General features: G+C 36.7%; 1 protein-coding gene across 2 annotated transcripts in view; it reads left to right on the top strand.

The window, feature by feature from the left end:
* The first annotated feature begins 2,254 nt into the window (after window positions 1-2,254).
* FNBP1L (formin binding protein 1 like) overlaps window positions 2,255-23,027 on the top strand; it is a 57,119-nt gene continuing 36,346 nt past the window's right edge. For both annotated transcript variants that reach the window (XM_050901192.1, XM_050901193.1), the window contains exon 1: window positions 2,255-2,494. In XM_050901192.1, coding sequence (XP_050757149.1) covers window positions 2,471-2,494 — 24 coding nt within the window. In that variant the 5' untranslated portion in view covers window positions 2,255-2,470. The remainder of the gene's footprint in view (window positions 2,495-23,027) is intronic.

The raw sequence follows: 23,027 nt of genomic DNA, 5'->3' as shown, positions 1-23,027 counted from the left end.
ATGGCTAAAGATCACCATAAAACATTCAATCTTGTTATATTGCTCTAAATTGAAAACAAATCCTGACATGTTGAGAATATTGGCCTTGCACATTTTGCAGAAATCGGAGTAATTAGTTCTTAAATTAAAGTTAAGTAAAAGAACCTCAGGGTTCGGGTATCAATCAACCAACCACAAATGTAAATATATATAAATATATATGTATTTTACACATTGAAACTCTCTTGATGTATGTTTCATGCAGTGAAAGGCTGGTATTTCAAATTTGAGTGCCAAGTAAGTGCCTGACTTTCAAAGCTTCTAGATCCATAGATCTAGAATTTAGGATCCATTTTCCAGTATTGTTTTTCAGTACCTCATTGGGGCTTCTAAGATTGAAAATTTTAACTCAAGAGTTACTTTTTAGGGTTCCTTTTTTAGATATCTAAGCTGAAATAATTGGAAAGATGAGTTTTCCTGAAATGATCAGAAAGTAAAAAAATCCTGGCTCTCCTGAAGCCAGCAGCAAATTTCTAATTCCTGACCATTAAATGCTCAGGACGCTCACCCCCAGTGTTTAAAGGTTCAGTGTACATTTGTTTCTCAAAAATACACTTTTTAAAAAAAATATGCCAAATCAGGCATCCAAAACCAAAGGTGCCCAGATCATTGGGTGCATTTATAAACCTTGGTTAGGACACAGTACAATATGGATTAATGCGTGATTAAAGATTTTGAAATCCTTCTTTCTAAAATTATTACATATGCAGCAACTTATAGCATAGGTATTAATTTAAAACATGTATTAAAAAGCATATAAAATGAGCAAATTCTTTTAATTTTTACTTAATTATGTTTTGAACCAGGTTATCTCATTATATCATCTGATTATATTTTTTGAAGAATTGTATAAAGGTGTGTGGTGAACTGGTAGCTAAGCAAAATGTTAATTGAAGTTTACAGCATTTGATGGAAATTATTTTTTCCTAATCCTGAAAGGCATGTAAGTTGAGTGAATTCAAATACATATTTATTCATCATTTTTATAATTTATTTATTTCTGCTTCATTACCTGAATCCTCAACATGTATTCTGCTTGGTGAATATTTTCAGTAATGCATGCAATCTACAAACTGAGTTAATGTGTCAGAGTTCAACTGAAGTGTGCCCAAGTGTGGAATTTAATCTTGAGTCTAAAATTTGGGGGTTATATGACCACCAGCTTGCCAAAACGTACATGTAGGCCACCACAGCATGTGGCACATTTATTCATTTTGTGGATCCCTGCAGACCCAAATGCATTTCTCGTGTACTGTGACTAGCTTAAACATTTCACTCCAGAAATTACATTGTTGATCTGTGATCTCATCTGCTTATTTTGATAAATTCTGATGTTAATATTACTCTAATACAATAATTTCATATCCATCTAGAAGAACTTGCATTTTCCTTTCATATGGAAAACAGGACTAAACCTAAATTAAGCATGATGCAAAGGAACATCACCTGAAAGGTGATTTGGAAATGAAAAAATGATTGGATTTAAGTCATTTTTGTTTCATGATACAGAGACTTGAGACAGCAGTATTTTCACTGAGTTTTTATTGCAGCTTATAAAAATGATTTTAAGTAAAAATGAGGAGAAAATCAAGAAATTGGTGCCTTGGAGGGGAATTTAATTCAGGTGGCTTTCAAAGCCTTTGTTTTCTATTAGTAGCTTCATAAGACACGTTGGTGCAAAAATAATCTTTGACGAGGATATAACACCCCTCCTTTTCTAGTTGCTGAGGAAACTCCCCGTTACAGTCATTCAACGATACGATTCATCCAACTGTAGGTTATTCTTCCTCAGATGTCAGCCTCGCATTTCCTAACTTCTCAATTTATGATTCACTTACACACCTGTGGGGTTAAAAAAAAAAAAACAAACCAACAACAAACCTTCCTTGTTTATTTCTCTTTCTCACCATCGTGCCAGGTGAGGAGGGTGCGAGACCCCGCCGCTGCGCAGCCAGGCAGGCGGGACTCCCGCCTGTCTCCCGGGCGTGAGTCAGCCCTTTCCCGGGGGAAGGCGAGGAGGCCTCGCAGCCGGGCGGGATACAAAGACCCGGGGCCTCGTTGCCGCCTCCTCTTCCTCGTTAATGAGTAACGATGCAGCCGGCAACGGGAGCCACTTTGCACCGTGACACCCCTCCGCCCCGCGGCCGTTAGGGGCTCTGGTGTGCGTGTGGCGCCGTAGGAGCCGCGGCCTCACCCCGCCCCGTCCCCCCGCCGCCTCAGTCGGACCCGCCCCTCTCCCAGTCTCCTCCGCGGCTCCCCCCTCCCCGAGCCAGGCGGAGCTGGAGCTGGGAGCGACGTCGTTCCTTGCCGCCGTCTCTCCCCAGTGACCGAGGGCACCGGCGCTGCCCGGCGGGACCCCTTCTCCGGCCGCCGCCCGACGCCTAATCTCGCCGTCGCCTCTGCTGGAGCCAGCATTGCCCGGGAAGCAGCCATGAGCTGGGGCACGGAGCTGTGGGTGAGTCCCGGCTCGCCTCTCATTGTGTCTGGGATTCGCCGCCTTCCCTTGTCTGCTGAGGCGGCTTCCCCGGGGGAGGCGCGGAGCGGCCGGAGCTGAGGCGGCCGCCGAGGCGCTTTGTTCGGCGGCGGGCACCGGGCAGGGGGAGCTTGGCGGGGGGGGGGGTGGGGGGGTGGCCGAGGCGCTGGAAGCGGCGGAGGGAGGTGGCGTAAGCGCTGGGGAAGGGGGAGCTGAGGAGGGGCGGGCGCTCGGCGGGGGCGGTGGGTCGGGGAGCGCCTTGTCCGGGGTGTGGGTGCGCGCGCGCGCCGCCTCGCGCGGCCATGGCGCTCACCGGGGGGGGGGGGGGCGGGGGGCACGCGCCGCCTCGCCCTCCACCGTTCGCCCGGTAACGGTCACAGCAGGTCGGGCTTCTTTGTGTGCGCCCCCCGCCTTCCTCTGAGGCGAAAGGAGGGGAGGGCTCTCGGTTTGAGGCGGCTGGGGCCGGCGGCGTGGGGCGGAGTCCCGCCGCGGCTCGGGCAGGGGCCGCGGCCCGCACTGGGCACCCTCTGGGCGGCGGTGCCGGGCGGTCGCAGGGCTCCTCCTCTCCCGAAAACCACCGGACTGCTCTGACGAGTAAAGCGTTTTGAGCTGTCGCCCCTAATTAGAAGCAGCTATTATATAGCTTTGTCTCTAGAAGTACTCCAGAACATTGGCTAATACTGTATTGTATTTTTTTTTTTTTTAATACGAAGAATTGGCAGCAAGGAGACAGACGCCTGTGTCTGCGTTGCGTTAGATCTTTTCTTAAATCTCCACTACTCTTCCGAAGGTTTTTTGGCTGTGCCGAGAGCAGTAAAGAAGGGGCTTCTCCCGGGGGAATCTTGCCGGAGTGAAGCACAGTGATGTCTACTCGCAGGCAGTTGTGGGATGTTTTATTTTCTCTTGTCAGATTTCCTACTGCTGCTGCTATAACTGGAGCTGACACTGATCGTGGGAAAGCTTAAGGAAAAAAAAATTATAGTACCAAGGAGGGTTTAACGTCCCCATTTTAAATGCTGCCTGCGCTTCGTTTATTTGCTTTTAAAGACTGTGAAGCACAGACACTTGTGCTCAGAAAAAAAATTTACAGAAAGCTAAACATTGCGGCTTGAAGTCTATTCAGGAACTCTTAACTTGGACCTAGCATTATACTTTTTTTTCTTTTTTTTAAATTTGAAGTTGAATTAAATTCCTTTACCAGTAGTTTCTAGTACAGGGCTGTTGGTCTCTAGAGGAGCAAAGATCTCCTCAGCACTGAGACAACTAGTTGCCCGAGTGAGCTGGGGAGTCAAAGGCAGGCTGTGGCATCGCCATCAGAGTATGTGGGTGGGGTATAGGAGTTGGGCCAGTGAAGCTCCTGAAGCCACCTGAATAAGTCGTGTCTGGCTATGCAAAATGAAGACGTAATAGCATTGCTTCAAGTGTACTACATGGAGAAGCCTGATTTAAAGATACTTAGGGGTTACTTTAGTGTTTTGTACAGTACCTTGTACGTAGGATTTATGATGAGGCATGATGAGAATTCAGATAAAATATACTTGTGAAGTACTAACAGCACTGCTGTAACAAAACTGAAATATAAAACTGTTGTAATATTAACAGTAAGGAGTAAGTAAAAGCCATGATTTATATTGGCACCACCAGTGTGTCTTTGTAGCTCATGCTTGTATATACTTCATTGTTTTGGAAGAGTAGGGGTTTGCATTTTAAGAGAGCACTGAATTTTCTTCTGTAAGCACTTAAGTATGTATCACTCTAGAAAACAGTTTTAGCTTACTCATCTCTGTTCATTTTGGCAGCCTCTTAATTTTATTTTCTTTGTTCAGCTTGTAAGTGACAGTTAAGGTTTTGTAGTCTATCTTGTATTCAGTTTTGTAAGAAAGTGTATATCTTCCTTATGTGCTTAATAAATATATACAAAAAGGTGGATTTTGACCTCAGACTTCCTTTTAATGACAGACATTTCATTCAGTGTCATGAAACTAGCTGAATTTTATCTAGACCTTACTATATGGTTTTTTTCCTAAGTTGCTAATTCGTATGTGTTATTTTGAAGAAATAATGCCAGAATCTTAAGCTAAAAGTTTCACTGCAACACTTTTATTTCAGCAAAATTTAATATATTTTTTCTTGATATCAGGAGATACCTGCAATTCTACGCTAATGAGGTAACTTTATGCATAAAATGGTCTGTTTGTAACTACAACTAGACTCTGACAATACAAGTTTTTACATTAAAGTGTACCTTTTAAATTTTTTTTTTTCTGTTGAATCTAATCATACTTTTAAAAAATGTCTGTTGGGGTTATAAAGCAAACTGTTTTCTTAGTTGGAAAAATAGTGCTTCTCTTACTGATTGAAAAGGATATTGAACGTTTAATTGTTTTAACAACTTGTGTTGGGCAAATAAAGATTTTTTTTGTTTTTTTGTTTTTAAATCTGGCACAAAATTAAATTCATTAAAAATTAGCTTAAATCTAGGTTAAAAACACAAGGAAAAACAGTATTTGTGGAGCTTCAAAGACAAGGCTCTGAACAAGGAGTGAATAAACTATTAGATGTATTTGTGTTCTACTGTAGCTTTTCCTTCATTGTTTCCTGTTGCTAGCATCAGTGCAGCTTCAGAAGGCAGCCCAAGCCATGCTGGGTTTGCTAATGGCAGCAGGGCACTGGCAGCTCACGGTGTGAAGAGTCTCCAGCTGCAGAGAGCTGTTCTGCACAGGTTTTCTGGAGACCTCGTTGAGCCTAAAGCTCTCCCTCATTAGTGCTTGCACCTGTGGTCATACAGTGGAATTTTTCAGGATTAAGACTGGTATCTAGATGATAGTTTTTCAGAACATTTGCAAATAGGTATGTAGGCTTTGCTGATTCACTGAGGCAAATTTGATGACTTTGTATCAGGTGTTTTAATATCTCCTTAACCCTGCCTTCTCAAATTGTATCTCTTTTATGCTGATTCACAGTTCTGATTTTTTTTTTTTCTGGAGTCATATGCTTTATGCTATTTCTGATAAAGTAAAAAGTGTGCATGGATGAATTCAGAGACAAATGAGAGCCAGAAGAGAAATTTAGGGGATTAGGAAAGCAACTCATGTCTGGTATTTATGTGGTACTTATTTAATATGGTTGTTCTGGTATTGAAATGATGCATATGCTAATTAAATGGTTTTATCAGGGACATGACAAGGGAAAGATTTTCTTTGATGGGCCAGTATTTTCTAATTCTTTACGTTTGGTAGCTGCTATTTCTGTTTGTGGATTATGGGGGGTTTTGTTTTTCAAGCAACTGTTTTTATAAGTACACCACCATTCTCTGAAGTGGGTGTGCATTAGCCAAAACATATATGTCTTGAGAAGGCTGAAGTAGTTAGAGGCACTTTGTGCTTTTCAGTATGTCTTGGCTAAACAGCATGCTCCCTGTTGTGTTTCCTTTGATAGCATTCTATGAACGAATGTGAATTAGTAATAGTAAAATAAATGTTGATTTAAGTCATCCTGTCATTAGAACTATTTCATTCTATTACATTTTCTATGCTGTGTGAAATGTGTTCCCATTTTATGCTTTTTTTTTATTGCAACAAAAATTTTTGGTCAATTTTGAAAGTATTATTCCACAAATAGTGTTATTCTCATCAGTGCATTTATCTTTGTGGTCACTCCGCAGCATATTTCTTACGGTATGTCCACACAAAAACTAAGATTCTTCAGTGAACTGCCTTGTGTGATAATATTCTCTTAATGGTTAGAAAAGAGTAGTGAGAACTAGGAAGTCTGGTCTTCTGTAATCCAGTTGAAATTATATTTTCTGAGAATTTGACTGTTGTGTGCTAAATTTTCCTATCTTTAACTTTTTCCTAGGTAATATTTGTAAAGCAATAATCATCTGATGAAAGAGGGCACGTAATCACAAAGTAGCATTGCTGCACTTCATTCGTAATAGAAAATTGTTGGTGTTTATTTTTATACACTTTTCAGAGTTTTAACTTTTTTTTTTAACATGCTTTTTTCAAATGCAGCATGCTTATGTTCCCTTCATGAGCAGTAAGAGGGTTTACACATTGAAGTCCTGGGCAGACTTGCATACTTGCTTTATAAGGTGCCCCTGTCTGACTTCTATCAAACTGTGCTGCAGTAGCCAAGGCAAGAATAGATGAATGGAACTAAAATTGGGTTTTTTTTAGTAAGTTTAAATATTTGGAAATAAAAATGATGGATTCTGATATGCGAAAGAATCTACTCAGCATGAGCATCTGTTCAGTGTGTATGTTTCTGTACATCTGGAGTTCTTTTTGTGATGGGTGTAAAGTGTACAAATAACATTAACATAGAATATTTAACAAAATGTATCTGGTTATTGTTGTCTTGGGTTTTTGTGCAGTTAAACTGAATATGTAGTGCATTTGCTTTGATGCTAAAGGCTCACTAAGCTTTGGAGACTGGAGAATGGTTGATAATGAAGTTCTTGGCTTAATGAGTGGAGACAAGTGAAGCTCTGATTGGCACTCTGAAGTGACTTCCTTGGAAATTAATTAAAGAGTTTGTGCTGTCTCTTTAAAAAAAACCAGGAAGGATGTTTTTCAATTTTTGATGCATGTTCTGTCTTTCGAACCTCTGTGAACCCCATAATAGCAGTTGGCAGAAAAAGAGTTTGAATACCATGTCAGAACATTTTCAGTCTGTAAAACCAGTCTAGCCATCTGTTTCTCACCTCTTGATAAATATTTAAAGCAGAAATTTTGCTGAGGGCTTTTGTGCTAAGATTTCATGATTAAAAAAAAAAAAGCTATAGAAGATTTAATGATACTATTGTTGTGAGCTCCTTGGGGCCAGAAGCACACCATCTTTTATAATTAAGAAACCACTGGCACTGTAGAATACTATTTTAGAAATGAGTTATGTTGGACCAAAGAAAGATCAAAGAATATTTGGTGATGTGCTCTTTTTAATCTTTCCTTAAACAAAATCCATTCCGTGCCTAAACCCAAGTTTTATTTACAAAAATATTAAATAATTTTCAGTTGCATCAGTAGTTTTTCAAAAGCTGTTAAAAAGTTTCTTATGCTTTCAGTGCCTGTTTCAGACATTGTTTCCTTCTTGTTTTAAAATCATATATTCTCTTTTTATAAAAGAAGATAAATTATGTGGTGATGTTGTCTAATCTCAAAAGTTGCCAAGTTTAATTATATGGAAAACATCCACAATGTAAATATGAAAAAGCTGACTTCAAAAAGTAGCTTAGTATTATGCAGCACATTTCTGTTTTAATAATTCCTTGTATTTTTGTTCACTAGATTAGAAAATTTGATTTTTTTAGCTGGATAAAAGTTTTTTTCAAAGCAGTTTGAAACTGAGAAGCCTTTCTCTACAATTAATATGACTGTGTGGTTATGTAGTCAAATTGTTTTTTTAAACAGTTAAAAACCCGTTGAAAGTAGTTCTAAATATCAAACTATATCCCATGTGGAAGTTCTTCTGTACTTTTGAATCTTAATCTTTTGTAAACTTCTTTTCCAGCGTGCTAACATAAACTGTGTTAAAGGCAATATTCTATTTAATATGTAGATGTTTGAGATGAAACCTGGATGTGTTTTTCCCAGATTTCTCCTTCAAGTTAACCCAAAGATTGCAAGCAGTACTCTGTATGGATTCTCTTTTCATTCAGTGTTCTTGCTGTTGTGGTCTGCAAATGTGTGCAATGAATGTGTCTTGTGGCTGAAGTATGAAATTACAGAGTTTTCCAGATGCATGGGATGGCCATACATTTCCTCTGTCATGGGTAAGATATTGGATAAAATGCTTAACCTCTGTGAGGTTAGTCTTTCACAAGGAGTATTGTGCAGCTTATCTTATCCTTGTGAAGACCTCTGAGATTTCCAAATAGAAAGTTATGTAAGGATCAAGTACTTGATTATTGAATGTGTAGTTACTTCAGGCTCTGGAATGAAAACAATTGTATCGAGTTTTAGTTAGAAATAATGTTTGTCCGTATTTTTCCAGCAATTGTCTGGTTCATAAACATCTGACCTTTATACTGATTTTTCCAGGAAGGGGTGAGTCATTGTCTTGAGACTTTATCAGTTTGGTTTTGATGTTGAACATAACTTAAGAATGCATACGTGTTTGTGCCCTTGAGTATCTGTTTAGAAAGTATTTTTTCAGTCTTGAAAACTGTTTATCACCTGATACCTATTAAAATGGCATCTGTTTTTATTTATGGCCCCACTTGTGTATGTACTCGGATATGTATGTGCTCTTCAAGGAATTTTGTACAAACGTACATGGGACTTTACTAATGTGGAAATGCTGAACGCTGGAAAAAGATTTCTGTCTTTTTAAAACTGTATGTAGTATCCTTTTTCATAATACAAAATCTGAGAGTTGCCTATATCAAGATTCTAAATGCTGCAGCTGGCATTTTGATTTCCTGAGTGAGAATAGCAGGAGGTTGTTTGAGATTGCAAGATCTTTTATCTCAGCCAAGCAGAGGATTTCTTTGAAGAGTGTATCTGTCAAAATAATGATCCTTTGAAACAGCAAATCCATCAGAACTTGGTATGGGGAAAAGCATGAGTAGAGAAAAGTCTGTTGTAAATGTGTTCAGGTTTCTGTTCTTGGTGAGGAGTGTCCAAGTAGGTATGATTTGTGCTTTCAACAGTTTGCACGTAAATACTGTAAGACAGAAGGTTTGTGTTAATGCTTGTGTAGAGTTGTCACTGATGCTGTAGCCCTACTGAAATAAGTCTAAAATGTCTAAAAGTTCATTTGTGTATTTAAATTAGTTCTTATACTGGATTGATCTGAGTGAGACCCTCTGTTATTAATACAATAGTTAAATACTTCAGTCTGTACATTTGCAGAGCAGTTTCTTAGTGTGCTTGGTAAAGCCAGTAATTGAGTAACACAGGGGTTTTGGGGGTTTCTTTTGTTTTTTTCTATGGAGGGGAGGTTCTTTAACACATTTCGGATTAAGTTTTCATTGTTCGTAGCACACGTGTGCTTACTTTTTCAGCAACTTGAATTCTTTTTGGTAGAAAAAGAATTCCCCAAAGTCCGATATGTTCAGCTTTTTCCTTCTGTTGGTGAACAAATTGTTCAGTGAAAGCTGAAATTCCAATCAGCTTGTTTCATTTTGCCCCTAGTGAGTTTGCGTACCCCAGTCCCAGTGCTCTCTTGGCAGAAAGTTCAGAGGTTTGTCTTCAGATGCATGTCAGTGCTTCAGCTGGATGGGAGGAGAATGAAGGGGGGGAAAAAAAAAAAGTATTATACTAATGAAAACCTTCTGGTTTTCATTAAAATGCAGACCCTCTACACTGACTTTGTTTATGGAATTATCTGCAATAAATTTGTTAGTCTGAGTTGCTGTTTTTTCTCAACTACAAGTTCTATTTAAGAGGAGAGTGGCAGCAGTATTGTATTTGCTACTAGGTGACAAGAACAAGAAAGGGTTTAATTTCAGATGTACTTATTTTTCTGTTAATTTCAATCATATTGAAATTTGAAATAGTTACATGTGAGATTTATTAATACTTTTTCCTTGATTTTTTTTCTTTAGTCAGAACTCTGCTTCTGCTTTGTCATTTACAATAAAAAGGGCATTCGACTGCTAAAACTGCTTTCTGGCATTGTGGTTTGTACGTTTGTACATAGTTTTGTTACTTTTTACATATTTCAAAGGAGAAGTGCAGTCTTACAGTGAGCTAAAAAGCTAATATTGCAAGACTTGAATTTTTCTTGGGCTTTACTGTGAAACTCTTGTGTGGTCTTGGGCAAGTAAACTTACTTTTTGTCTCTGTTAGTTGGGTTGTAAAATTGGAATGAAGCTTGGGGGTCTTTTTAATCAAATTAATATTGTAACAATACCTGCATTTGTAGAATAATTCAGCGTTCTTTAATGTGTAAGTGCAAAGCAATATAGTGTTTTAAAATGTTAAAAGCAAAACACAAAAAGCAACGAGTTCTAATAACTTGTCCTGATTCTCTTTGATCAGACTGTCTACTTGAAGTAACCATTTAAAACTCTTCACTTGAATGGGCAAAATCTGCTGTGTACTAACAAGAAAGTTCACCATTTTATCATAGTATCTATTCATGTAATTCTTACGCTTAGCAAGTATTTGTTCAGGAGGCAGGTACCATGCAAATCACTTCTCATCAGCTGGTACACAAGAAATAGTACAATATGCTTTTTTGTAGTTCCATATTAAGTAAACAATATTTTTCCAGCATTGTGCAATGAAATGACATCCACTTGATTTGAGTTGGGAGTGTTACTTAAATACTGAAGAACTTCTGAAATATGACAGCAATTGCACTGTAGAGTTGAGAGGCAGTCTTACTTTTGGCATACTTGGGGGAACCAGATGTGAGTGAAGGCTATGAGGATGGGTGTGCCTTTTGGATCTTTATCTGCTTTGTAAATCCTTTAGAAAGACAGCATTTGGTTGCTGGATTCTTTCTCATGCTGGGTGCCCAACTCAAGTGGATGTGAAAACCTCACTTTGTACATTCTGGTTGGCAGAGTAATTGAGGGGGTTTTCTTTGAATGTGGGTATGCTTCTTGTACACTTCATTCTTCCCCCAGATGCTTCATTTCTTTCAAAGAAGGTAAATCATGTTTTACTTTTCGAATAACGTTTTCAAATAAGCATTTGCTAGGTGGCGTAGGATTTTCTTACGGCTATGAGTAGGAAAATAATTGGTATGTGTGAACCCAAGACAATATCTGTGCTACGATGCAGTTGGCTTTGTCTGCAGCAGAGGGATATTCTGGTAGAGGAAATGATAATGTTTCTACTGCCCAACACTTTTTTTTCCTATAATAAGTGGACAAATTGTTCCTGTTTTAGCTATCTGTTACGACGTCTAATTGTCCTGCAATTTTTTCTCCTTTTTATATGAAGTCAGTCACAATTAGAGGAATATTTAGGCTATTTGACATCTGTAATCAATAGTTGGAGCATATTTTATGTTTGTATTTATTTAGTGCCTAGAAGCATTAGTCGTATAGTGGGCTTGTGTTGTGCTGTGTTCTACACAAACACAGAGTGTAAAGACCATCCCCAATTCAGTCAGCTTTCAATTCCAGCAGAAGGTGGGTGATCTACTGATCGTGCCAAATGACAGAGTTGTGCAAAACCCAATATTGTTCAGCATGGTGGGCAAAGATCTCAACTGCAGCATCTTAACTGTTTCTTTTGGTAAGCCTTGCAAGCAAAGGGTAGCAAGGGGGTGGACCTTTGTCATGTTTGTAGAGGATTAGCACATAAGCAACCTAAGAGAATGCAGGAAATACTTGTTGAAATGTATGACGGAGTGTTGGAGTCTTATGAAAAGCAAACAGTAATCCTTTGGTATAATGAGGTAATAGAGCTGGAATCAGCCAGCAATGCCCTTGAAAGTGAGGTTAAGAAGCTAATGTTTGATGCAATAGAGAAAGATGCAAAGAGACAGGGAGAGATAACACTAAAGAAACGTATGCGAGTGAAATGATAGGCTCTCAATACCAGAGAAAAGGATGTTGCTGTAATTGAGAAATGAGATGGATAGAGAATGGATAAAGATTGCAGCTATTGGAATGGTTAGAAAGAGCCTGATTTAAAAAAAAATTATGTAGAAATTGTTAACAAGTCTTAGGATAGAATATGGATTTGAGATTCAGGAAAGAAGTCAAATGCTCAGGTGAAAGAAAAGCTAAAGGTTAAGACCCTAGTTTATAAAAGGTACAAAGCAATAAAGTGCAGTAGCTGATAAGAGATGATGCACATTATTGGCATTTTAATGAAACATATTTTATCTTAGTTTTTCTCTGAAAATAAGTTCAAATTTGTGATTAGTAAATGGAAAACTGTATGAAAGTCCGTTAATGAGGACTGATAAAACAATTTTGTTCTGAAGAGTCAAGTATGGGTTCCCTCATCCCCCTTAGATCTACTTTTAGTCAGACCCTAATAGTGCAGATACTTGTCTATATATTTAATTTTACCAATATTTGTTCATTTTATGAGCAAAGGTCTCACAGGATCAGTGAAACTCATTAATGTGCTTGAGACTAAGTATTGTATACCAGGAACTTTACAGAGCAGATTTTTTTAAGAGAGAGGGTAATTGCAGAGCTGATTAAGTCTGCAGATGCTCTAGTGATATTACAGTACTAATGCATTCTTCAAAGTAATCTTACAGGACAGTCTTCTGTTTTTCACCCTGCCCAGCCCCTCCAGTGTGTTTCTGTGGTAAAATGTGCAATATATCTTGAGTTACCACTTTGCATCTGAGCTTCCTGGCTCTACCTGTAGATTGTGCTGCACTGCATTATTTAAGTCAGCAAAAATTACTGATGTTTTGTTATTTTCTTTAATTATTTAATGGGATCTCTTTTCAGGCTTATGAGCTTTGACTGCTGTAAACTGGGATTTAGTGTAACAAGGATATAGGTTAGTACTTGGATTTATGAATGGTGAAAGTTTTATTCTCAAATGATTTAGAATTAATCTAATTAATTAAAAGTTTTATCTTAACTATTATCTGTGAAATTTGCTAAACAGATGATGACATTTGAGATCTGTGCAATATGGTCAAGAAGGTGTTACAAATTTGTTTGGAGGAGGGGAAGAAAAGGATGAACTTCTGTTGAAAGGTTCTTCAGTATGATGTATAAAATGGGAAAAAACAGACTGGAATATCTGGTTAGGTCTCATATCTAAGAAGATGGCATGTTTAAAAGAGGAAAAATTAGTTTCTTGAAAATAAATAGTAACTTATCAGGAAAATCCAAATGCCTGGGATTTTTCTACTTCATAAGTAATGCGAGGGGAATGTAGACTATACAGTTCCATGAAACTTAAATAGATATGTCGCCATGTGAAGCAAGCCAAGCAATTTTGTGAAGTATCCTGACTCTTTGGTATGATACTCAAATAGTTACTCTTGTAGCAAGAGGTGTGGTGGTCTGATTAAGTCTTTAGGTTGAGACAAAGGAAGTAAGGGTTGTGGGTTATTTGTTTAGCTTGATTGCTGCTTTGTTTTGTAAAAGCTGCAAGGCCTTTTGTGTTCCTTGTCATGTTCTCATTCGGGCTGAAGTATTGGATTCATATAACCTAGATTTTTCTAACCTATCTCCCTGAGTTTGAGGCTTTGTTAAGAAGTTTTTTCCTGACTGATCTCTCTCTAATAATGAGGGCAACTTCTTTCTAAAATGGCTTTTTAAGAAACATTTTTACTTTGGTACTGGTGCTAGGGAGTGTAATGATTCTCTGTTTCCAGGAACAATGTTGCAGTTGCTCTGGTGCTAGCCTAGCACTTGAGAGATACAAGTGTGATTCCCCGAGTTTCAGCTTTATCTTCTGCATTCCTGAGAGGAAAATAGTGAGGTAGGAGTAGTTGTGTGTAACTAACAAGTTTTTACTGGAAGAAACATCCAATCAGTGGATTGGAATTGGAGTCTTGTAAAACCAGGAATTCGCTCTGTATGTTAAAACCTTAGTAAGTGCAAACAAAAACAATGATAGGCTGAGTGTGCTAGCTGCTCTTTGTGCTTGGATGGCTTAGCACCCAGTGACTTTCAATTACTTTGGTTCTGAGGGGATGTCATTTAGTTTCACTGAAATTTCAATAGTTGAACTGAAGTAATTTTCTTAGAGGTTTAAAATAAAGTCTTAAAAAGATGAGATGCCAGTGGTATTTATGCTTAGTGATTCTTCGATAAAACATTTTTCCATGTTCTGTCTGCTTTACACTGCAAGGCTGTAATGGTGGGCTGTGTAATGAATACATCTTGACATCATTTGTATAAAATGCCTTGCAATTTTTGAGAAACTATGTAATCAACTGAAGGTGATAGCCAGCATTCATGCTTTTTTCAATAATGAGCTACAATGGAATATCACTGCCTCAAACACAAGTTTCAACCTTGAGTTTTAATTCTGAAAGGAGAGCTGCTGTTTTACCTTTATACAGACCTCAGGTGGGAGTACTGCTATTAGTTTGGATGCTATACTGGATGCTGGGAAACTGAGAACAGTGAATTTCTAACAAAGACCTTATATGTAAATGTTTTTTATGATCTTGATAGACTATTTGTAGTACTTTGTACTCAGCATTTCAAACTTTTATCATGCAGACATAATCAGACCATAAGTCAAACCTGAAGCTTGTGGCTTTCATAACTGTTTTTCTTCATTAGGTCATTGGAAAAGAGGCTTAATTTTTTGCTGACTTCTGTTCGCTTGTGGGAAGAGGATCATGCTCCTATATCTCTGAGTTAATCTGACAGTTGTTTGGATGTTCCCTGTGATACTTTTAGGACTGGTACCAGTTACTCTGTTAGGAAGACAGCATAGCTTTTCATAATATTGTTTCTTCCTATCCTTTCTTAGGTTGTTAATTCCTCTTAGTCAATACAAAGTACCCTTGAACTTGTTAATTTCAGTGGATTTTTAGGTGGCATTTCAGTAATTAATTTCTGAATGTCTGCTGTGGAATACTTTATCTTCAGTTCTGGTTACATATTTTGTTTGTTAAACATTGAGGAATGACTGCATATTTTTAAACTTCTGTAAATTTTTGTTTTGTTATTGATCACCGTAATGAAATACAAAGGAAAGACAGAACACTTGCAGGCTTCATCTGTCCTAAAGCAATCAACATAAAACAGTTTCATGTGGTGTAAAGGGGTTTTTGTTCTTTAAGTGAGGTGGTGAGTTTTAAAGCATTTCTTCAAGAGCACTTTGCAAATTTTTCATTTATTTCCAGTTGATTTCAATTATCTCAAAGTAGTACAGTATGCAGTTTAACCTCATTGCAAGAGATAATTTTTTTTTTTAGTTGTTACTATATTTTGCAGAGAGCTGATGAGGGCACTTGAAAAATCTAAATAAAAATCTGTATATTCCTGTCATAAGTAAAGGGTTTGAGGCTTTGCTTGAAGTTGGATCCTTTATCTTTCAATATTCTCTGCCACTAAACAACCTAATGCAATGGTAAGTTTATACCAGGAAATGGCACCCTAACGTATTAAGCAATTTTTTGCCATGAGATTCTGCTTTTCTTTTTCCTGAAAACAATTTCTTTTTATCTTCATTTGCCAGAAGTTCCTAATGATTTACTTGCTCCATTTTTATTTTGACTATCTTCTTATGTTATTTTTATTCATAATTTTTTATCTCTTTAGAGTTACAATTCATTCAGTTGCTTCAACAGCATTAGCTTCTGTCTTCTGCTTAGTATTAACTTCTATTTTATGAGGAAAGTAGAAGAATAAAGAGTTAGCATGGCAAGTTAACAATGAAGAAGTACCAGTTATATAAAGTTATTTGTAAGAAGGTCTTCTTTTGGGGTACAGCATGCTTTCTGACGTGTGCAGTTTTCTCCTGGGCTTTGTATGAGCTGTGGTTTATCATCTCTATTATACGGTATGAAACAACTGCAACATCTTAGAAAGGTGTTACCGAAGGCTTTCACGTTAATATTTCAGCAGGCTTTCATAATCAGTATTGCCATATGAAGAACACTTTCAGTAGCCATCATTGCTTTAACTTTTTTGAGTGGAAACAATGGTAGATATGTTTTATATAGTGCTTAAATGTGAAGTTTATGAGTTTATCTTTTGGCTTTAAACCTTAAGGACAGTATACGAAAAGACATTTCCAGTAAAGCTGTATTTAATACTAGCTGACACAGAAGGTAGTACGGCTCATCCAATTACATTCATCTGGCTGGAAACAGATTACTGTTTCAGCTGCAAGTAGTTTATTTGAATTACATTTGGTATGCTGTTACCCTACATTAATATTAGGAATCCTAAGTTACATCTTGAGAAAAGCACCTTTATTCAGTATTTTCTCTATGATTTTATATGCCTGATTTCACCTCAGTGTTTGTGTACTAGTTGTGCATTTATTGATGTTGTGGCCCAGTTTTATTGCTATTCAGTATTCTGCTGTAGTTACTGAGAATCTACTTGTTTCTATTTGAGTTCTTTACCTATTACATCCATTTTATTGCAAAAAAGCTGTTATTAGTTTACGCATTACAGTTGTAAAAATGAATAGAGTTGTTTCTAAGATTCACAGATTCAGAAATCAGGGATGACTGCAGATGTGGTGATAAGTGTATTGTGTAATCTCTCCAGTAGTTCGTTGAAATGGGGAAAACTGTTTTGCAGCATGGTGAAAAACATTTTAATTAACATTTTACTTTATTGTTGAGTTTGGAATCCTTGATGTGAGATGTTTGCAATACTCATGAGCAATAAAGTTCCATATCAATCAAAACACTTCATATAGGCTTAGTTAAAAGTGTGATTATTAAGATATTAGTATATTGTATCTCAGCATGACTTTAAAGTGCAAGTAGAACAAATGAAACTAATGATGGTGACAACCATAAAGATGGATGCTGAGAACTATAGCAGTTTAGAGAGCATTAAGTTATTTTTAAATTGCTCGCTTGTTACTAGCGATTGCCTCTATGAACTGGATGATACTGGAACAATCCAAACAATTGAATTGTTGTGTGAATGATCGGTTTGTGGAATGCTAGAGATTCAAGTATTTGTTATGGGTTTGTGCTACTATGTATTCTTGAGAGGCATAAAAATTTTGGATTGTATGTAACAAAAAAAGAGAAACTTTAATTTTACTATTAGGACTGCATTTTTAATTGTAACAGGTTGATATCAAATGAGTATTTCCAGCCTAATGGACTAATGCAAAATGTGTGAGTGTAAGTGCTGGGCACGTGTCACGTGAGTTGGTTCCTGCATATATATAATCTAATTTGAAAACTGAGTTTCTAACAATTAGAATAAAACCAAGTCCACTATAACTTTCAGAGCTGAAAATAAATTTTATTACAGTATAGGCTTTCTTTTTGCAGTTTAAGAAATGCCAAGAGTTAACCTGTGTTTCATGCCATTATCATCAGGGTCACATTCATTTAAATGACTTGGGCTAAAATCTAGTTCTCTGGATGACTCCTTCAGATAGGAAGATCGAATTGTAAGCAGTATTCTTTCTCTTCTGTTTTTCTCTCCCTATATAAATCTTTCTAGACAGTACAAGGTTATTTTCAATTCGCAGAGGAGTGAAGTTGCTTCAGAGTAAAGAAATAGAAGAAATCTAGCATTCTGAAGTAAAAACTTTGCATTGAGGATTTAATTGTTAAAGAGACGTTTCAGGATACTGCTAACAGGTTAAGATAAAAATATATTCTTGACTGTTACTTGATGCAGTTTTGCTACCTTTGTTTCAGTTTATTAACTTACTTTGAAGCTGAGAGTGGAGATACTTAATCTTGGTATGAAATAGTTTAATGTATCTCAATCTATGAGTTAAATATTTTGTTTATGCTTTTTTGTGATATGAAAACAAATTTTGCTGTCACAATAAACCTTGTGGTTTTTTTAATGTAAATTGCCCGTTCTGCTCTTGTAGAAGTATAATAATTTTGCTTATTCTTATCAAACATTTTAAAGCATCTGGGAAATAAATGCTTCATGTGACTGTTTTGTGATATCATATGTGATACAGAAGAACATTCAAAATTCAGTCAACTATATTTTGATAAATGATCTTCTGAACATTTTAAATATTTAGTATTTATCTGAGACTCATGGGGATGAGAGTTACAAATAAAAAACATTTATGATAGTGTTCTCCTCCTTTGCAGGAATGCTATGGAGTTGTCTTTGAACTCTTTTCTTGAGATTTTCTTGCTTCCTTCCCAAGTAATTCTCTTCAGAAAAAACGGGTGGCTGGGGAGTGTCTTTAATTTCCCATTATATGCTAATTTGAATTCAGGTACTGACACAGTAAGAAAATGACTAATTAAATTTTATTTTGGTTTTAATTATTTTCTTTCTAAAAAATAGGCATGGTTTTACACATTGATATGTAATGATTTATGAAATAAAAAAAGAGATACGTAGGGAAAAGACACTTCTCTTGCATTTTTTCTGCCACAAAATCCTGATGTGTTTTTGATTACAAATTGGCATGCTTTAATCACTGATTTGAAAATGTTTTTGCTAGGATATAAAGTGTTAAGGCTCCCCAGATACAAAACATCAATTTTCAGTGGGTTTTTAATCAAGCTCATAATGTTAAAAGCAATGTTGGAACTCCCCTATGCAATTAGATGGTTTCAGTTTTATAGTCAATGTAATAAGAAAAGACATAACAGTTTTATTCAGTGTAAAAGAAAAGGTTTTGTGGTTTTGTCATTATTTCATGTTTTATTCAATATTTGAGGCTGTTTGTCAGAATTTATTTAGCATTTTATGACAGTTCCTAGAACATTGATTATTTACTGAAATTTATCACTTACTGTTTAATATTTTGATATTTTAATTCCTTGAGGACTTAGTGAAATGAGTACTTAGTAAAGACATGAGTAGCACTTCATGTTGAAGAATGAAATTACAAATAGTTGCATTTTCCATATAGGACATAAAGAATGTGATGTGGCAATGACATAAAATACAGGAGAGGTTCCACATCTTTAGATGAGAAAAAGACTGTGCCACTTTCTTCTACTAACAGGTTGATGTGTAGTAAGGAGTGTTAGTTTTATAGGGTTCTTTGGTTGGAACTGGATTTTGAAAGGGAAGTACTATGATTCGTAGCAAGTTACTGTGCTGATCTGCAATTGAATTTTGAACTACATCTCCAGTATATTGTTGAGCACTTTTTTACTGTTTTGCTCTTTATTATTTCTGATTTGGTAATACTGAAAAGTCATTAGGAAAGAAACCTACTAATTATTTACTACAGTAGCAGTTTTTCTGTGGCTGTTATCAGTGGAACAAGCTGCTTTGTATGGAGTATAGAATTAACATAGTGCTTAAAATGTTGTTGTTAAATTGGTTTCCCAAAGTATTTCTTGATTAGGGCAGAGAGAAGGTTCTCAGTGTCTGCCTATTGAGTAAACAGTGAAGTTATGTCAGTAGGGTAAATTGTGCAAAAGAGGCTTAAAGAAGACATTAAAAGGTAAGTAGTAGTTAGGAGATGAAAAAATTAGATTAGAAGATGATTACAAAATGATCCTGAGAATTATGAGAGGGAAAAAGTGGCCAAGACGCTTCTGCTTCAGTCACAGATAAAGTACCTAGATTTGATGCTTGTTTATACCTTTCTGATCTCCACTGTATTTCAGTGTGAATACCCTTGTATTTTTATTAGTTTAGTCAGGAAGGAAATAACTGCAGAAGGTAGGCTCCTGCTGAAGTACCTTTTAATTTCTACATTGGCTATTTGATTGGCTCTCAAAAAGAAATCGGCTCTCCAAAAAGAAATGGATGCAGTCTGGTGTCAGTATTGCCAGATGTGACCCTGTCGTTCCATGTTTACTTCTCTCCTGAATGTGAGTACTATTTGTCTTGCTTCAGAAATATTTGCACTGATTATGCTATAGATTTGCTTGCTTTCAGTATTGAACTCCTGCAGTGGTGTGGAATATATTTATGGAGCCCATTGTCTTTTTAATACTGATGTAATTGCTATGCCGGATTACAGAAACAGTATGAAATTGAGCTGTTTTGAGTTTGGGCTTTGTATATGTTTTGGAAAGAATGAGAAACTAGCTATGACAGTTTAAAAGTGTGTGAGGTTTTTTCAGTACACTGAAGTTTGTACTCAGCTTTTGTATATGCAACTTCAATGTCCAAATATGCTGTAAGAGGGTTTTTTATGGTTTTAAAAATGTAACTTTTCTAATGGAAGTGCATATGCTTATGGTTAAATTACATCACTCTGATAATTTCCTTTGTAATTTAAGGTATTTGGGAAGGAAAAATACCTTGTTAACCTGGAAGGGGAACAGTATGTGTTTGTATTATTTGATCTTGCAAAGAAAGTACATTTCTACTAGGAAAAAAAAGTTTTATGAATAATTTTAATGTTATTCTTACAATACAGGTTATGATTCTGAAGTCTATGGTGAAATATAAGAGGACTTCACTGTGTATTTCTAGGCTCATATCTTAAAATCTCTGAGATAAACTGGTACACAGCAAAGTTGTGTTACAGTTTAATGTTATCTGAACCACAAAACCTTGAAAAATTCCATTGTTTTGAAGATGCCAGTAGTAACATCTGGTTTTAGTTTAAATTCTTTATTCAGTTATGTTAATGTTACTACGAATTTTGCTTTAAAAACAATGAGTGCAGTAGATTCCATTGTGAATTGAGGATGATTTTTGTGGATTTGGATTTTTTTGTTGTTGGTTTTGTCCCCTGCCCCGGGTGTTATCTTTATCTGAAATAATGTTCCAAAGAAGATAGGAAGGCTCTAATTTACTGCCATGTTAATTTCCTGTTAAGTATATGGATCTGGTTTTATAATCAAGTTTGAAAAGTATTTACTACTGTTTGCAAGATATTTGTGAAGGGGAAAAGGTGTGGCTTGTATATTCTTTCTCTTGAATGCTAAAATATTCACAGGTGATACTGAAAAGGGAAGTTCAGCTTAGAGTAGGACTTCTTACAGAAAAATCCCCTAGTCTGAGTTGACAAAACCAAACAGTATACGGTGAATCAGTTAACAGGTGAGCCTTCCAGTTCATAACTGTTTACCTAACCTGTCCCCAGTGATCTCTGATCTTCTGAAGCATTGAATGGTGTCTGCTCCCATTTAATGGGAAGTGAGTGTGCTCAGATCAGAGTCTGTGGTGATTAATTGTGTTAATATTTGCAGCCTTTCCTAAACAACAAAAGGCTAATGATTCAGTTTAATAAAATTGAAGAGCTGATCAGAATACCTGTGTGTGGATATCTTACTCTGAGTGATTTAGAAGAGCAAATATTTGTTGACAATCTGTATAGTACAGTTGTATCTTTAGAATACCAATAGCAACAAATGTAAGGTATATGCCTTCATCTTAAATCTGTCCGATGGGAGCTGATAATAACACTAGGAAATACCTTCTTATATTCCAGTTGCATTCACTGTATATTCCTACATTAGGAATAGAGAGAGTACTTGAAACAGCTTATCAGAGCTGTGCTAAATAAGGAGATTCTGTCTGGATCTCTACGTCTGTGTTTAAAGGTAAAAGATTCATGTTTACCAGAAGATCCAATATGTATTATTTCAGTCCCAAGTTCTTGTAGGTTTGCTGGATATTTTAATTACACCTATTGTGTAATTGTGAGAAGTGATCTAAAAGTTAACACCAGGACATGTTTGTTTTATTCCTGTGCTGTAAGTTTTATTTTATGAGTTCATCGTTTACTCCAATTACTGTGTGGAAATAGTGCCATGAAGTATATTTTGTTTAAGGAACTATTGACTTGAGTTTAATATTCTAAATAATGTGCACCTTTATTAAATATGTATGAGGAAGGTTATAAGGAATATACCTTGCTCTGTGTGTGTTGAAACGATGTTCTGCTGCTGTTACTGAGTGCTTGGATTCTGTACGGATACTTTTATACTATGTTTGTCCTAATTGTCAGAATGATAAACAGTATGATTCAACCCATACCAAACAGGATTTTTTCTTTCTACTTCTTCCACTGAGATAAGGCTTAAAGGCGCATCTTTAAATGTGAAACACACCAAAGTGACTCGTCTGCATGGGATTTGTGCACCCTACTTGTTAAACACTTTATGGTTTTTAAGTCAGTTAAAAATGGTATCCTCAGAAAGGTCTGCTTAATAGTTGAGCAGATAAATACAAGGAACTGATATTTGGATGACAGGGAAGTTGATACTCTCCCTTCTTTTTCACTTCCCCTAGCTGGCAGAAAGTACTTCCTTGTTTTAAATTTGTATCACTTGCTATCACAGTCATCTTGGCTTTTTGGTGAGTTCAGAGCTATGACTCTGTTGTAGTTCTCAACCATAGTATAGTCTATAGTATAGACTCTGACTAAGTTATATGCAAACTAATAGTGATTTTACTTAAGCCACATTTTAATTCAGTAAAACTCACTAAATAGTGCAGTGTAAGCTGGGTTTCATGGTAATGCAACTGGACATACTGTAATACAGCTTGTACAGAGTTGTATATGTACACGTAAGGGATGGAGATGATAAGCAATGATTGTGTCCTGCAAAGCAGTGGATGCAGGCTTGTTGCAACAGAATGAGCAGCAAAGCTGGTGGAACTTGTTTTCTTCTGCTGCAATCTTGTAGCATTGTTTTCCAAGCCAGATACTTTGTTCTTGCAGATTTTCTGCAGGCTAACGTTAGTCATGTGGTAAATGCGCTGGTTTTGTACAGAGCTTCTGCTTCACGTGAGGCCTCGCATGGCTATTGGTCATAGAGCAGATTCAGTATTCTACTGCTTAATTGATATATAGCCCAACTGCTTTATACTCTGTGTTATTCCTGTGTTACTGCAAACATGGGATTTTCTCCAGGTATTTCTTATAATGAGCAACAGCATCTCTAAGCATTTTACAGACAGTAATATTTTTTTAATGTGATGTATTGTATCACGCTTCATTTATGGTTAAACTTAGTCTTCCTGGCTCCTTTTACAAGCGACGTAACTAGGACTAAAAATCTACTTATGCCT

The sequence above is a fragment of the Gymnogyps californianus genome, chromosome 8, assembly GCF_018139145.2.
Source record: "Gymnogyps californianus isolate 813 chromosome 8, ASM1813914v2, whole genome shotgun sequence".
NCBI classification, from domain to species: domain Eukaryota; kingdom Metazoa; phylum Chordata; class Aves; order Accipitriformes; family Cathartidae; genus Gymnogyps; species Gymnogyps californianus.
Note: the sequence above shows the minus strand (reverse complement) of the source record. Positions and strands in the feature narration are given on the sequence as shown.